The sequence below is a fragment of the Coturnix japonica genome, chromosome 5 (assembly GCF_054131305.1).
Source record: "Coturnix japonica strain WE chromosome 5, WE-NBRP24, whole genome shotgun sequence".
In the NCBI taxonomy this organism is placed as follows: Eukaryota; Metazoa; Chordata; class Aves; order Galliformes; family Phasianidae; genus Coturnix; species Coturnix japonica.
Window position 1 is genome coordinate 30,054,646 of NC_140667.1, and position 13,988 is coordinate 30,068,633.

At 36.3% G+C, this 13,988-nt stretch overlaps 1 protein-coding gene across 2 annotated transcripts in view; it reads right to left on the reverse strand.

The window, feature by feature from the left end:
* Positions 1 to 13,988, reverse strand: part of SPRED1 (sprouty related EVH1 domain containing 1) — a 53,164-nt gene that overhangs the window by 12,580 nt on the left and 26,596 nt on the right. For both annotated transcript variants that reach the window (XM_015864817.3, XM_085550375.1), the window contains 3 exons: positions 7,118 to 7,292; positions 1,882 to 2,050; positions 548 to 597 (listed from right to left, as the gene is read on the reverse strand). In XM_015864817.3, the coding sequence (XP_015720303.2) occupies positions 548 to 597; positions 1,882 to 2,050; positions 7,118 to 7,292 (394 nt within the window). The remainder of the gene's footprint in view (positions 1 to 547; positions 598 to 1,881; positions 2,051 to 7,117; positions 7,293 to 13,988) is intronic.

A 13,988-nucleotide genomic window follows, 5' to 3' on the forward strand; every position in this document is an offset into this window, starting at 1 on the left:
TCATGCTGAAACACAACGGAGGGCAGGTTATTTCTCATGTTGTTATGACCTATAGAAATTGAATGGTGCCAACAAGGACCTATAAAAATTTGACACTTCAAAAGTGACCGCTTTATTGTGTGATTTATTTTCTAATTATATGAATTTCTGCCCTTGTATGGATTAGATTCTTTTACCATTATTTCAATCTTTCCAGCCTTTCAGTGCTGGAAGCTTTTATCACTGCAAAGTAAAATCTGGGGAAAAAGTAGTATGTGCACATAAAAGATCTTGATCCTTCAAAAAAGTAATTTTCCCACAGTTTCAAAATATAACCTAGAAGTGATTTTTTAAAGTAGGGTGGTTAACCATTTTATCGATTAAATACTGTTTACTTGGCTTAGGACAGATAATAACTTAAGTTCTAGAACAGTTATCTGGAGGACTTATTTTGTAACATTCAATTTAGTTTTCTTGTTGCACTTACTTTGTTTATTCTCACTAATGAAAGAAGTTGTTCAAACATTTTCTGTAACTGCACAGTTCATATAAAAATTAAAATACTCACTTGAAAGCAGTCTTCTGCCACTTCAACATCATTTTGAGAGGGTGGGTAGCCTACAATAAAGTTTTTAAAAATTGTTAAAAAAAATAATTGTTTTTAATTCACTCTTTACTGCTTCCCATAGTTCACGTCATCCTTCAATAACCCAGCTGTGGGAAGCAGACTTGTTCACTTTTTAAGCAGTAGATCACTGCGTTTCAAGGTGATCTTGTATCACGTTGACTATGTATCATTCATTGCTTATGTGATTTTATTACTAAGTGTACCTCGTCACGCTCCTATCTTGTTGATGTCATTCTTGTGAAAATCACTGTAAATTAAAACACATTCTTGCTAGAATAACATTTTGAAGACTAAGGGCAGATTATATTTGGTTAACATCAATGCATGTTGTGCTGTGTTCTTTTGTTGTAAAGCAGCAGAAATTGGAACTGTGAGATCACAAGAGAGAGAAAATGACTAACGTCCCGATTATTTCTCTTGCAAGAATCAACTCAGTTCAGAAGTCACTCTAGTATGACAAAAAACATTTTCCTTCAGAAACACCTTTCTCACTTTGTTAATGATAATTTTAAAAAAACCTAAATTTACAACCAATTACATAATATTTTGCTTAATTTTTCTCTTTGAGCTGCTTTATTTCTGAAAAAACAAGAACAAAAACCAACCAAACAAAAACACCCCCAGAAACCTGAAAGAGACATTTTTTCCACTCAATAGAAATTGTTTTTCTTCCCTTCCCCCTTCCTTCCATCTAGCAATACATTTACCATATTTTCAATTTCAACACTAAGGCTTTATGAACTTCAGTTTGTTCACTAGTTTCCATGAGATCAGTGAATCTCTGGAACCAATTAGGTATACTGTTGTTACAGAAAATTCTTCTAAAGTCCCATCTAAATCTGTCTGCCAAACTATTTACTAACAACTGACATGTTAGAGCATGGACTGAAGTTATTATCAGATAAAAAGAACACATAATTTCTGAAAACATTCAAGTTCAGATTTAAGAAGACAGAAGCTGTAATGAGCTTCTGAGAAGACAGAAGCAAGCAAGAAACCGTAACTCTAGCTTATTCCATTATCTCTTCAAACAAACAAAAAGGAAATGTTTTTTAATTTAGGGAATTACCTTATTAGTGCTGGTGAAATCATTAAAGACACTTGAATGAACTGCACTTTCAACAAGCCTATTTTAAAACTGTTACAATCTTAACTTGGTATTGACCAATCCACATCTTTAAACACTGCTGATATACTGCTGATAAACACTGAAGTACACTGCATATCACCTCATAACACACAAGAAAACTTAACCCCTTCATCTGAATAGATACCTTGAGAAATATCCTCCACTGCTCTCCGAATACCTCTGTCAAACGCTCTTGCATCAGCAGGACTCTGAAATGTGAGGCCAAACTTTTTGTCATCAATCTTCCAGTGGTAAAAAGTTGGAGTAACTTTGTTGTAAACGAGGTCCTTCTTTAATGTGCATTCCAAGACCACCTTTCAGAAGTAAGACAGGAGGGAGAAGTTATCAGTGACTAATACAGCAAACTTGTGCACAAAATGTAGTCTTCTGAATCATCTCAAAATATGCATCAAAAGAAGAGATAAAAGCCCTTGTTTAAATTTCTTCCTATTATAAGGAAGTGATTTTAAATTAGTTTCCACCATGGCCAAATTATTCACTAACAGTTACTGATACAGTGATATGTGTTCAGGATACTGTGTACTGGCTGCACCTTCCCTCTGAGATTCTCATCTGTGCAACAAGTACAACACACTTACTAGAAGTTCTTCAAATGAAAAAGGCCACACTTGAAAAACATCAACAGAATAATGTTTTTTTAATATAGAATATTACAGTATCACTAGGAATTTTATTTGCATTATTACTCTGTATGTTTTTTGAGTGCTGAACTAATTTTACACTGCTCTCAGGCAGTTTTCTCTCAGCAAGACATAAGAATACATAACTATTTGCCTACGAAACCATTGAAGGTATACACACACATTGTTATTTATTAACAATTAACACATTATTTATTAATCAAAATCACTCCCTGTATATAATTTCTCCACTTTAAGTTAGCTGATTTTACATATATATTTGTGTATTTAATTTACTTGTGATCATTAACAAACGTAACTATCAATGCACTGAATGTTTCCTGACAATTCAAGACAAACAAGCAAGTCTGAAGGGATGTGCATTCATCTGCCCCTGTATCACTAGATATAAACAAATAAACAACAAGATAACCCATATCTCTATTTTACTATTAAATTCCAAAAAACGTGGGCAAGGAATATTAACGTTTTACTATTTCTACATTATTTTCAGAATATTAATTTTTAATTTTGTTTTGCCCATAGTATTTTGGAGAGAAAAAAATGCAAGATTTCTTTGGGCATGTGGAAAAAGGAAGTTAATCACAGACATAACAGAATAATAGCTAAGTTTAAAAAAAACAATTCTGCATTATATACCGCTCCTTTACTTGTCAAATTATTACATAGGCAAGTTGATTTATTTTTTTCCTCCTGCTCTTCATTAGTTATTTCCCCCAAACCAGAGCCCACTGCTGATCATCACCTCTTGCATTTTACTGTCTCTAATCGCCATTTCTAGAAGACTGTTGTGTTTTTTTTCCACACACACAAACCCTTCCTACACTAAAATCTTTTTACTTCACTCTGATTTCTACCCAAAATGTTTTCTTTTTTTTTAAAATTTATTTTTATTTTTTTACTGCCTAAAATCTCCCTAAAATGCAATGAAATAACAAAAATCATCCTTGCAGGTCTACAGTGTACTCAATAATCATATCTTTTTCCTTTTGACTATTTTTTATCTTGCTTCCTTTGAAGAAGAAAAACAGTTCAAAATGAAGACTTCTCAAGTCATCTCGTTTACTAGGCCTGGGATGACTGTTAGGGTATCTCTGCCATATGAAACACCAGCTGCCCCCACACTCTACTGCATGCAATTTCATCCAAAATCTCAAAAGAAAGAACCACGAGGCTGATTTCTCCCTAGTATCTCAATGAACACCTGCTCTGGAAGGAGTTAATACAGATTATTACTTATCTCCATTTACAGTTAAACTTTTTCACCCTGACTGATGACAAAACATATATGCCACATTATTAAAAAAAATTCAAGCAGTAAAGGACTGAATAAGAACATCAGATAGATCAGGGAGGCCTACTAGACATTTCATTCCAGAACATAAGATTCCCCAAAGCCTAAAAACCTGTAAGCTTGAGCATAACGTATGCTTAGCACTGCTGTTACTAAGATAGAAGGGAGCTACTGTAAACACAGTAAAACAGAGCAGCAGAGTGACCAGGTTAGAAGGGAGTGCAATCGTTCCCAGCAGACTGGCTGGAGCCAGATCTAGGAAGGTGGGTATAATAAAGGAGGAAACATGTAATTATGTCAAGGGTATTTTGTGAAGACTTTACATTCCAACAAAGATCTAAACACCCTGGGTAAACCAGCAGGGTGCATTCCCTCTCCTAAATTACTTCAGTGGTGCCACCACTTTGATTTCTTTCTCAGTTGACAAGAATGCTTTTTGTCAGCCCCACAAAATGCTTTAAACAGCTACGTACCACACAAATTTTGTTATCTTCTACATGCTGACTGAAGTTGGTTCCTAACAATACTGACAGTAACCTAACTCTTAAGTACATAAAGAAAAAATGAGTAAAAACCCTAGGGCCACAGCAACAAGGAACCTCAATATTCCAGTGTTCAGTCCCAAAACACTTGATTTACAAAGCTGACACAATAAGAGCTACAGCCTATTATGTGCCCATATATGCCTTAACATATGGAGAGATTTGGCATTTTAAAATGGAATTGCAGATGTCAGTAGTGTCAGATACAATACAGGAAGATGACACAACTAAGTTCAGTTAACAAGAAGAAAAGAAAGCTTTCTCATTCATTTAGAGTACAGCCATTGAAGAGGCAGCTGGATACCCCCACCCTGTATCCTAGTATGGATTTTGCAGTCACTTTACAATCAGATCCATCTTTCTACTAACACATAGGCCTGAACTGTTATAACTGTGTTACAATTACCATGTATCTTATTTAAAACCCACAGATCTGAACTATATTTGCTCTCTAAGTTTATGTATTTTGGAAGTCAAAGTTGAAAGTGTTCAAATTTCCATCATATTGTTTTGTTTTTTGGGGTTTTTGTTGTTGTTGTTGTTTTTTTGTTTTTTTTTTTTTTAAATATATATATAATGTATATATATTTATACATATATTTATACATATATATATATATATATATATATATATATATATATGTTTTTTCTTAATATATTAAAAATACAGGATAAAGTAATATTCATATCTTTCCTGGAAGGCGAACAAATTCACAAAAAGAGAAATTTTAAGAAATGATTGTATTTTAAAAAAAACATTTATCAGAAAGAATTATATTTCATCTTGTTTTTTTTCCCCTATATTGTAAGATATAATAATGCACAGCCCAAGATATTTGGACTAGCAAATTAATTGTTTGACTTCATTAGAAATATGTTTAAAATCGTGCTAGAAAAGTGAATCCTCAGGAACATCCCTGAGAACAAACAGAAAACAGCTACTTCCATAGAAAACAAAACCCAGAATGGTATTAGAATCAGTGACCTGATACTTATCCAACAAAAGTTCCCTTCCTATCCCTATTATGGTCCTCTTGAAAAAGTATCATGACCTTGTGATCTTCATGCATCTTGGTGTAGGACCTTGTTTCTTTTATGCCAACAAGGCTCTTGTTACATACCATGAAAGTCTGCTGTTAATTCATTACACATTAGCTTTTGCATTATTTGGAGCCTGAGGAAATATACTCTCCTCTTCACTCTGTTACTAAATCATCATTTCTGGCTTGACATTATTCCTCCCCATAGCCTAGGTCTGTATGTGTTAGGTCCTTGAACTTCATTCAGTGCAAACTGGATAGGTGTTCTTACTGCATTTCTTATTTATCCTGTATTTTTGACTGGCTGACTTCCAACAGCAATCTCCCAAAGCTGCAGTAAGATCAAAATCTGCCTTAACTGGGGGAGTGTGGGAGAGGAGGTGCATTTTCAGGACTAAAAAGGTCTGGAAACACATTCTTAGTAATGCGGACTGGCTTTTGGACAGGAAGAGGAGTAGAGACATTTAAGCCTTCTACCAGAAGCGGAAACGAAACAATGCTTGTCCAGGGGAACTTGGAGAGAGAAAAGCAAACAGGGACACTGATGGCTGCAACATTTTCATAAGCATGTGGGAGAAACATTAAATCAGCCTTCAGTTCTGAGCATTTTATTTCCCTTACAATCTGAAGGCAAGAAGCGAATACTGAAAGCATTAAGAATTAAGAGAAAATTGTCAAGTACTTCTAAATGCAATTAAGCTGCTCAGAACCAGCTCCAATACATCTAAAAAAAGTTCTAAAGGGAACTACTGCAAAGTGAGGAAGGAACTGCAGGTGCACATAGCTGTGCGGGAACACAGGGTACTCTGCTAATAGCACTACGCCTCGCTGAAACAACTGAGTCAGCAGAATTTCTATTTATACGCTCTCTTCCTACAGCAGTCACAGTCAAGGCAGAAAACTCAGCAGTCCTGCCTCAAGGGAGAAACGGGTATGCTTAAGAAGAATCAGCAGTACAGCGTAAGAAGCAATCCTATCTTTTAAGCTTACACAGCTTAAGTTTAAGGAATTGTAAACTGGCAGAATAGAGTAAGCCTTTGATAGAAGGCATTAAGATAGAGATTTTGTGTTTTCCCCACTTTGTTTCCACAGTAGGACACCCCCCTTGGAAAACTGTTTGCTACACAAGTACACAAAGCAAATCATAGCCAGTCAATTTTGTCTTCCACAGACCTGCATGTAGCAACAGCTGACACTCTATGCTGGTTTTCCTTCTCTAAAGCTGACTTCCATGATGCTATTTAAGACAGTTATTTAATTTACTGTAGCTCATAAATTAATACCACCATGTATCCCATCAAAGCAGATGAATTATTTATTATAACTTTCTGATTTCTTTCCATTCAGAGAAGTTTTTTACATCAAAAGGGAACCTTTTACTCACTACAGCCAAATTCCTCAAAAAAATGAATAATTACTGAGCAATTCCTTCTGACTTTCTGTTCTTAACAAATTATCATATTTTCTAAAGGTTGGCAATGCTGCTATTACACATAGCATGTATGAACAGGCTAACAAACGGATTCTACTTTGACCCTCCACTGGGGAAAAAAAAAATAAAATTAAATTAAAAAAAAAAAAAATTACCCAAATGTTTCCCAAGCAGATGAAAATCTGCATGAAAAGCTTTGTTTAAAGGTTTCTAAATGATATGCGTTTAATTCTAGAAATGTCTACCTTGTTAGTTAAAGTAAGTAGTTGGATCTATAGGTATACAATCATAAGAACCGCTTTCAGTAACAGTATCAGACTGAGATTTTAAGTTTTCTTTCCAGTCTACAAGCACCAATAGACAAGCATCTATTCTTAGGCTCTATCTCACTAAACAGATGTAAATTGTTACCGTTTTATCCCTGAGTCGTTCTCCATGGATAAGAAAATCAGCACAGCTATTCTCTTCCTGGGGAATGACTTTGAAGACTGTGACACAGCTTAGTCCACCCCCTCCAAGTGGTAACCATCCACCACTTGAGTCATCTCGGGTCATCACCACAGCTCGCACTCGTGCATAACTATTACTGGAAGAGATGCAAAAGAAGAAATTAGTTTTCCATAAATGCAGAACAGCTAGTTAAGAAAACATGAGAAGATAAACAAGCAAAAAAAACCAAAACAACCCAAATCAAACAAACAAGAAAACCAACCTAGCAACAACAAAAACCCAAAACACAGTAAATAAAAAAAAACACCACCACCTAAACAACCCCACAACCAAGTAATTCACATTCTGGATTGCTGTGTTTCTATAAATGCTACCTAGAAGAAACCATTCTAAAATGACTCTCAAACATTCCCATCTAGTTTCACATTCTCTTTAGGGCTACTTCAGAAGAATGCACTTTTACTTGGAGCTTTCGTGTGGTTTCTTGTAAAGAAATGATCAGACAACATACTTCCTTAGAGTCAACATTTTTATTCTTCTAGAAACTTTGCAGTCAGTGATCTAGCTAGAAGGCTGGGGGCAGGATAAGAGTATGAATCAACTCCTGACTTATTTTAGACTAATCATGAAGCGAGTCATTCACCATGAAATCACACAGAAAAGAGAACAAGAAAGCAGAAAGAGGTCAGGCCTTCTGCCACTGAAATCTAAACAAGAACAGGCTTCTGGCCAGAAATACTGCTTCCTCTCTCCCATATACAGCAGCCCTCCTTTGGAGGAGGTAAGTCAGAACACATGTGGGATTTGACAGTAAAATTGGTTATGGCCACTTAAAAACTAATATATTTCTAGTATCCATTAGCTGGTTCTAGCCTACTTTTGCAGCGTATGGAAAGTTACTTGAATTTTACAATCTAATGACCATTTTCATCATTTAGTATTTTCATAAAATAAACAGCTATTGCTTCTTTCCATTCAGATTCCTTTTCCAGAGCTTCAGAAAAAAACAGTCTGTAACCTTCTCCCTCACATTTTACTTATTTTTAATTAAATCACACATTTTAGTTTTGAGCATGAATTTGATGCTACATGTGTTGTAAAACTGCTTTTTTTTTTTTTTTGCCAAGGAAGAAATACGATTCTATCCTACTTTCTAAATATGGCTTACTGCATGAATGAGTACCCCAGCACTTCAGGAAAAATAAGCTACATGGTATCTTCTTGCAATGTATTTCAGATCTATTGAGTATTTATGCCAGTAAGGACTGAATGGGCAATATTAAAGGAGGACAGAACTATTCCTTCTGTACAGAAATACTTGCGATACAACCATAACCAAACTTGTATTTTAAAAGAAGGCTAATTTCCTTAAATGCCCCCAAATAATGAGAAATAGGATGGTGTTTTTTTTGCACGTGTAATTAATACATTACATTCAAAGACATATATGATTCATACGTATGATTCATACACACGTGTGTGTATACTTATATAAAGAATTTTGCTGCAAGCATCTAAAGCCTAAATACATAAAGGTTTGCAGAACGGGGGAAAAACAAGACCATCCAATTTTAGCTTACAGGCAAATTAAGTTGTTTATAGACTTTCTTCACCCCCTAACAAACAAAAACCAATCTCCTCCTCTTAAACTCATAGTTAAAGTGACACTTCACTCAACACCATTTCTGTAGCAGTATCTTTAAGTTATGAAAAAACCCAATCCTTCACTGCATGCATCTATCAGTCCTAATGCCTGAAAATAAAAATGGTTATCCCGGATATCTAAATCATTCATTGGGCTCTATACCTATACTTAACTCAGTGACAATTTCACATGTGCACTTAAGGTACAAATAATCATTCATCTCTTCTTTGTCTCACACGGACACAAATACCGCTTCTGAACAGAAGGTGCCCAGACCTTCCTGTGGAATCATAGCAAACAGGATGCACTAACTAGTTACACCTACACTGTATTTCCACTATTCTCTCTGCAAGCCAACTACAAATACCAGTAGAACTAGTAAGCTACTCAGAAAGAATTCAGGTAAACGTTTCAATTTAGCCACAGAACTTCATTTAGAGTAAATGAGAGAGAGAGAAAAAAGAAAAAAAAAAAGAAAAAAGTTTACACTCCACATCCATTTGCTTTTTAAAATTTGAAGAAGGAAAAGGCAGAAGTAACACACGATACTTCAGAAGCTTAGCTCCTTCCATTTCCCAAAAATCTTCCAGGAGTCCTGGATCTCCTTTTTTCCTTCCCCTTCCCATAGTGGGGTGACTAACCCAGTCTAGTTAACAATCTTGTGTCTTCCTTCCATATTTTCTATCCTTTAGAGTACTTATCCTTTCCTACATTTTAGAAACCACTGTCAAATCCACCCCATTACTGCAATAGCCAGAATAAATATGCCCAGTAGGTAAATCTGTAATATTGATTGACTAACTTCTTAAATTGAAAAGAAACACTTTTTCCAGACAACTACCTAATGTTTAACCAGATAAATTCATTACTACACTTGCATAACAATGCCAAAACCGAGAAATTGCTTTATTATTAAAAAACAACAACAACTGACAGTTGTTAATGACAGCCATCTTCAGTAATAGTACAAGCTGGGAGAGCAGCAGCAGGACTCACCAGGATTTCAGCTTCCAGAAATCTCTGCAAAACAGGGCTGCCTGTCACAGCACTGGTGGTACTGAAACCAGCCAGCTCTCCTGTGTCCCTGTATCCGAGAGCCCTGTCTACAACTGGGAACACCTAGCACTAATTGCTAAAAGGCTGCTGAGGGCTAGCTGTGGGAAAGAGGGCAAACAAGGCTCCAGTGTTTTTCTGCACCATCCGTACAGTATTTTTTAAACTCTACAGCCTGATACCTGTACCATGTACAGATATTGCTGACAGAGCAGCTTGCCAGAAGAAAACCAACCAAAAACAGAAATTAGCTGAGCTCTGGTGAAACTTTTCAGAGGGCCACCACAAGTGAGAAATGCAGTTGGAAGGGAAGCATTACAACAGCAGGTCCAAGCCTACTATATTACATGCAAGGTTTCCTGAAAGCCTCTGATTTTGGTTGTGGCCACTGGAAATTTAATTCCGAACAAGGTTTATGGGAAATGAAAAACAGCAGTTCGCTCATAAGAGCTCTCTGCTTCCGAAGAACAGAGATGCTGCAGTGATACTTACTCAGGGAAAATCATACTGTAGGTAAATTCTACCCCCCACCCCAGCTCATCACAATTTGTAAGTTATTATAACCACTTAAAAATACCATACTGTTACCTCCTTACCTAAGGCACACTACTCTGTTGGATAGATAAGTCCTGTTCACGTAATTCTGAATTGCTGTTGGGTTTGATTGTGGTGGTCCACAGCCTTCACTCATGTTCACTTTAAGAACACTGAGCACTCAGATCTGACCACAGATATTAAAGGCACTCCTCCCTCCCCAGAATCTATATTGTTGTAATGCTCTCAAGCCAAAAGTAACTTCTGACCTGAAGGAACAAACTGTTATTCCAGGCTGGGAAGCATTCCCCTGACTCTGACAGGCAGAGGCATCTTCAGCCTAGCAACTAATGAATAATCCCTTCAGGGCAGAGGGGGTGGATTTTTTCCCCTCTCTGCCCCCTTTCTTTAAAAGGGGATTGTCTTAGTTTTATGTATTACTTATTTGCAGTATCAACCGAGTAAAAGATATCGAAGTGTTATTATTACAACATTTATCCTTTCTTCCATTAAGGATTCAACAGACCAAAGGCTAAGGATTTTCAGCCAAAATATATTTCCCAGAGAAACAGAGGAAGAAGAAAAATAAATAAATAAATAAGTAAATCAGATATCTAGTTGCAGTCTGTTTATTTTAACCCAATTTCAAGGAATAGACTTGCACACTGTTGATTCATACTTAACATTACACACCTTTTATATTGCACTTACTATAGGACAGATAAATAATAGTGATCTCAAAAAAAACTCTGCATGGACAACCAAAGTGCATGTGCCAACTGTTTTCCAGTACTATAAAACTATTACAATCTCCATTAAAAACAAAAGGAAACAACAACAACAAAAAAAAAAACAAAAACAAAAACAAACACCTGGCTCTGTAAGTTAGAAAACTGAACTATACAAGAAATTGATCTTCCTGGATTAAGAAATATTATTTGTATTCTAGTTTCTTTCAAAACTGGAACGCAGCTTTATAGAAAAGAACTCGGGTGTCCAGCTGGATACCACATGAGCCAACAATGTGTCCTTGTTGCCAAGAAGGCCAGTGGTGATCCGGAGCAATGCTGTCAGCAGGCCATGGGATGTGACCTTGCCCCTCTGCCCTGGGGAGGTCTCATCTGGAGTGCTGGGCCCAGTGGGGCTCTCCAGCGCAAGACAGTCATGGAGCTGCTGGAAGGAAGCTAGTCAGGGGCTACATAAATAAATGTCCTGGTTTTATTAGTATCCCATATCACAACACCATGCAACAATAAAACACAATGAAACACAAATAACTGCAGATGACTGAGCACTGATACAGGCTGCCCAGAGGCTATCGAGCATCTTCCTTGGAGACCTATGAAAGCTGATAGAGCAAGGTTTGGACCAGATGGACCCAAAGGTCCCTTCTATTCTCAAACATTCCATGGTTCTTTTATTCAATGTAGTATTTCAAAGCACAACCATTTCAAAAATACTCCTTCAAAATTTTAGCTAATTTGCTTTAATTTATGAGAATTCACGTTAGTTTGAAGTAAGAGTTGTCACTGCACACAACTACAAGATAAAGACTTCTGACAAGGTTAAAAAAAAGGCATTTTGAATTCTGAAAACTCTTGACACATTCTGCTAAGAAAATACACTGTCATCACTGGCACACAAGTAACAGCTCCAGGCTGATCTCAGTATGAGCTTGTCATGGATCAAGGCTCCTTACCTTTGACTAACACTTTACACACGTACTTTAACCCCTCCAACTTCTGGTGCAATACACCCGTGTGTTTGTAGCCTCACCCAAAGAACATACATGAACCACACTTGGCTTTTTATGGCTCTCATTATCCAAACAGCTTAGCAGATAATTTTACAATTCCCAACTTCAGAAGTGTTTATGAGTACGTGCATGCCCGGGATACCAGAAGGTAATACCAAACCGCTGAGCTAAAGTCTATTTGACTTGCAGATAACATTTGTTGAGTATTGACTCAATTTAGAAGAAAATAAGTAATTTGACCAGTATCACTTGAACACACTGGAAACCTGCTGATGTTATAAAGCCTTACTTTATACTTAAAGTATACTTACTGAAAGTTTAGAGAATGACTGCCACCAGCACGATACTCTAATGACTTGTCTATAATAAGAGATATAGGCAATATATATACTATACAGGCAAATACAGTACTACACAAGACAATTTATATCAACAAATTATAAGCATATCCTACCATTTTGCATGTAAAAGAAACTGTTGTGCGTATGTATATATATATTTTTTTTTTGCAGTAACTATATGAGGCTTCACCTGACACAAATGTTACTCACAATTCTAACAGCAAATTGGAATATGCACCAAGGAATATGCTGACAGAAGGCAATATTTTATTGATTTTTCTTCTTTAAATTGAGAATTAACAAATATTCTATAAGCACAGAAGTTACAGCAACCATGCGTAGCTGCAATAACTAAGAATTGCATTTTTTGTTAAGATTTTAGCAAGAAAAGGCATGGATTTTCAGAAGGAACTACTAGACCAATGCTGGTACATCTAGAAGGCATCGACTAAAAAATGAAAAGCTGGGTTCCATAATACTTTGGAGTCTGCACATAAATAAAATGAATTGGATATTCCTGCTTGCGCAAAATAAATCCTACAGAAATACAAATTATGAGCAAACCAGCCTGAACCCAACAACCCAACATGGCAGAAATAAAGGGCTACAGTGGAAACTATCACCTAAGAAAAGAATAACTGGCATCTGACCGAGTTTCACCCCCCCCCCCCCCCCCCCCCCAAAAAAAAAAAACCAAAAAAAACCCACAAACCACACAATAGTTACTTAGCAGGAGAGATCCCATAACTTGAAAGAGTTTGACAATGCTTGTACAAGTCAAATCTGAAAACAGAAGTGTCCAAAAGTGCACTGTTGTTGTTAGGTCTCCTCTTAAACATAACATGAGAAGAAAAAAAATAAAACTAGTGCCCTAGAATCACATTCCTATTTGGATACAGAAAACTTAAAGATTTTTAACAGTGTAAAATAAGTGAAGCTGCAAAGTAAAATGGCTATTGCTGCAGGAACTTCTATAAAACCCACAGGAACTAAGAAGCTGTTTAGCAAGTTGAAAACCATGAAAACTACCAAGTAGAAATTCAATTATTTCTGTGAATGATGGCAGGAAGTTTCTGTAATTCTGTATGTTATTCATGAAGATCAGTTATATGAAGTAATCTAAGTATACCGAAGGAGATCATATACTTGGGTTCCAGCTCTTTCAAAGAAAATGCCTTCTGTAGAATTAAGTTTTAGTAATGGTGTGGCTTTTGTAACACCGTGTGATCAAGGCAGATTACTTAGAAGATCACATCTTATATCAAATATACAAGCAAGTAAAGAAAGTTAAAAAGCACCAATGTAACATTCAAAGATGGGTCAACATGCTCTCAACACAGGGAGCAGAACTAAGAGAAGCAGCAGACAGACACAAGTTAGTTCCCCTTGGAGGACTCACAGATGTGGGACCTTCCACAGCTGTCTGCTCAGCAACAGAGGAATGTTGATACCAGGGATTCTTGGGCCAAATTCCACCCAATTTAGCAACTTGCTTCCTTAAGC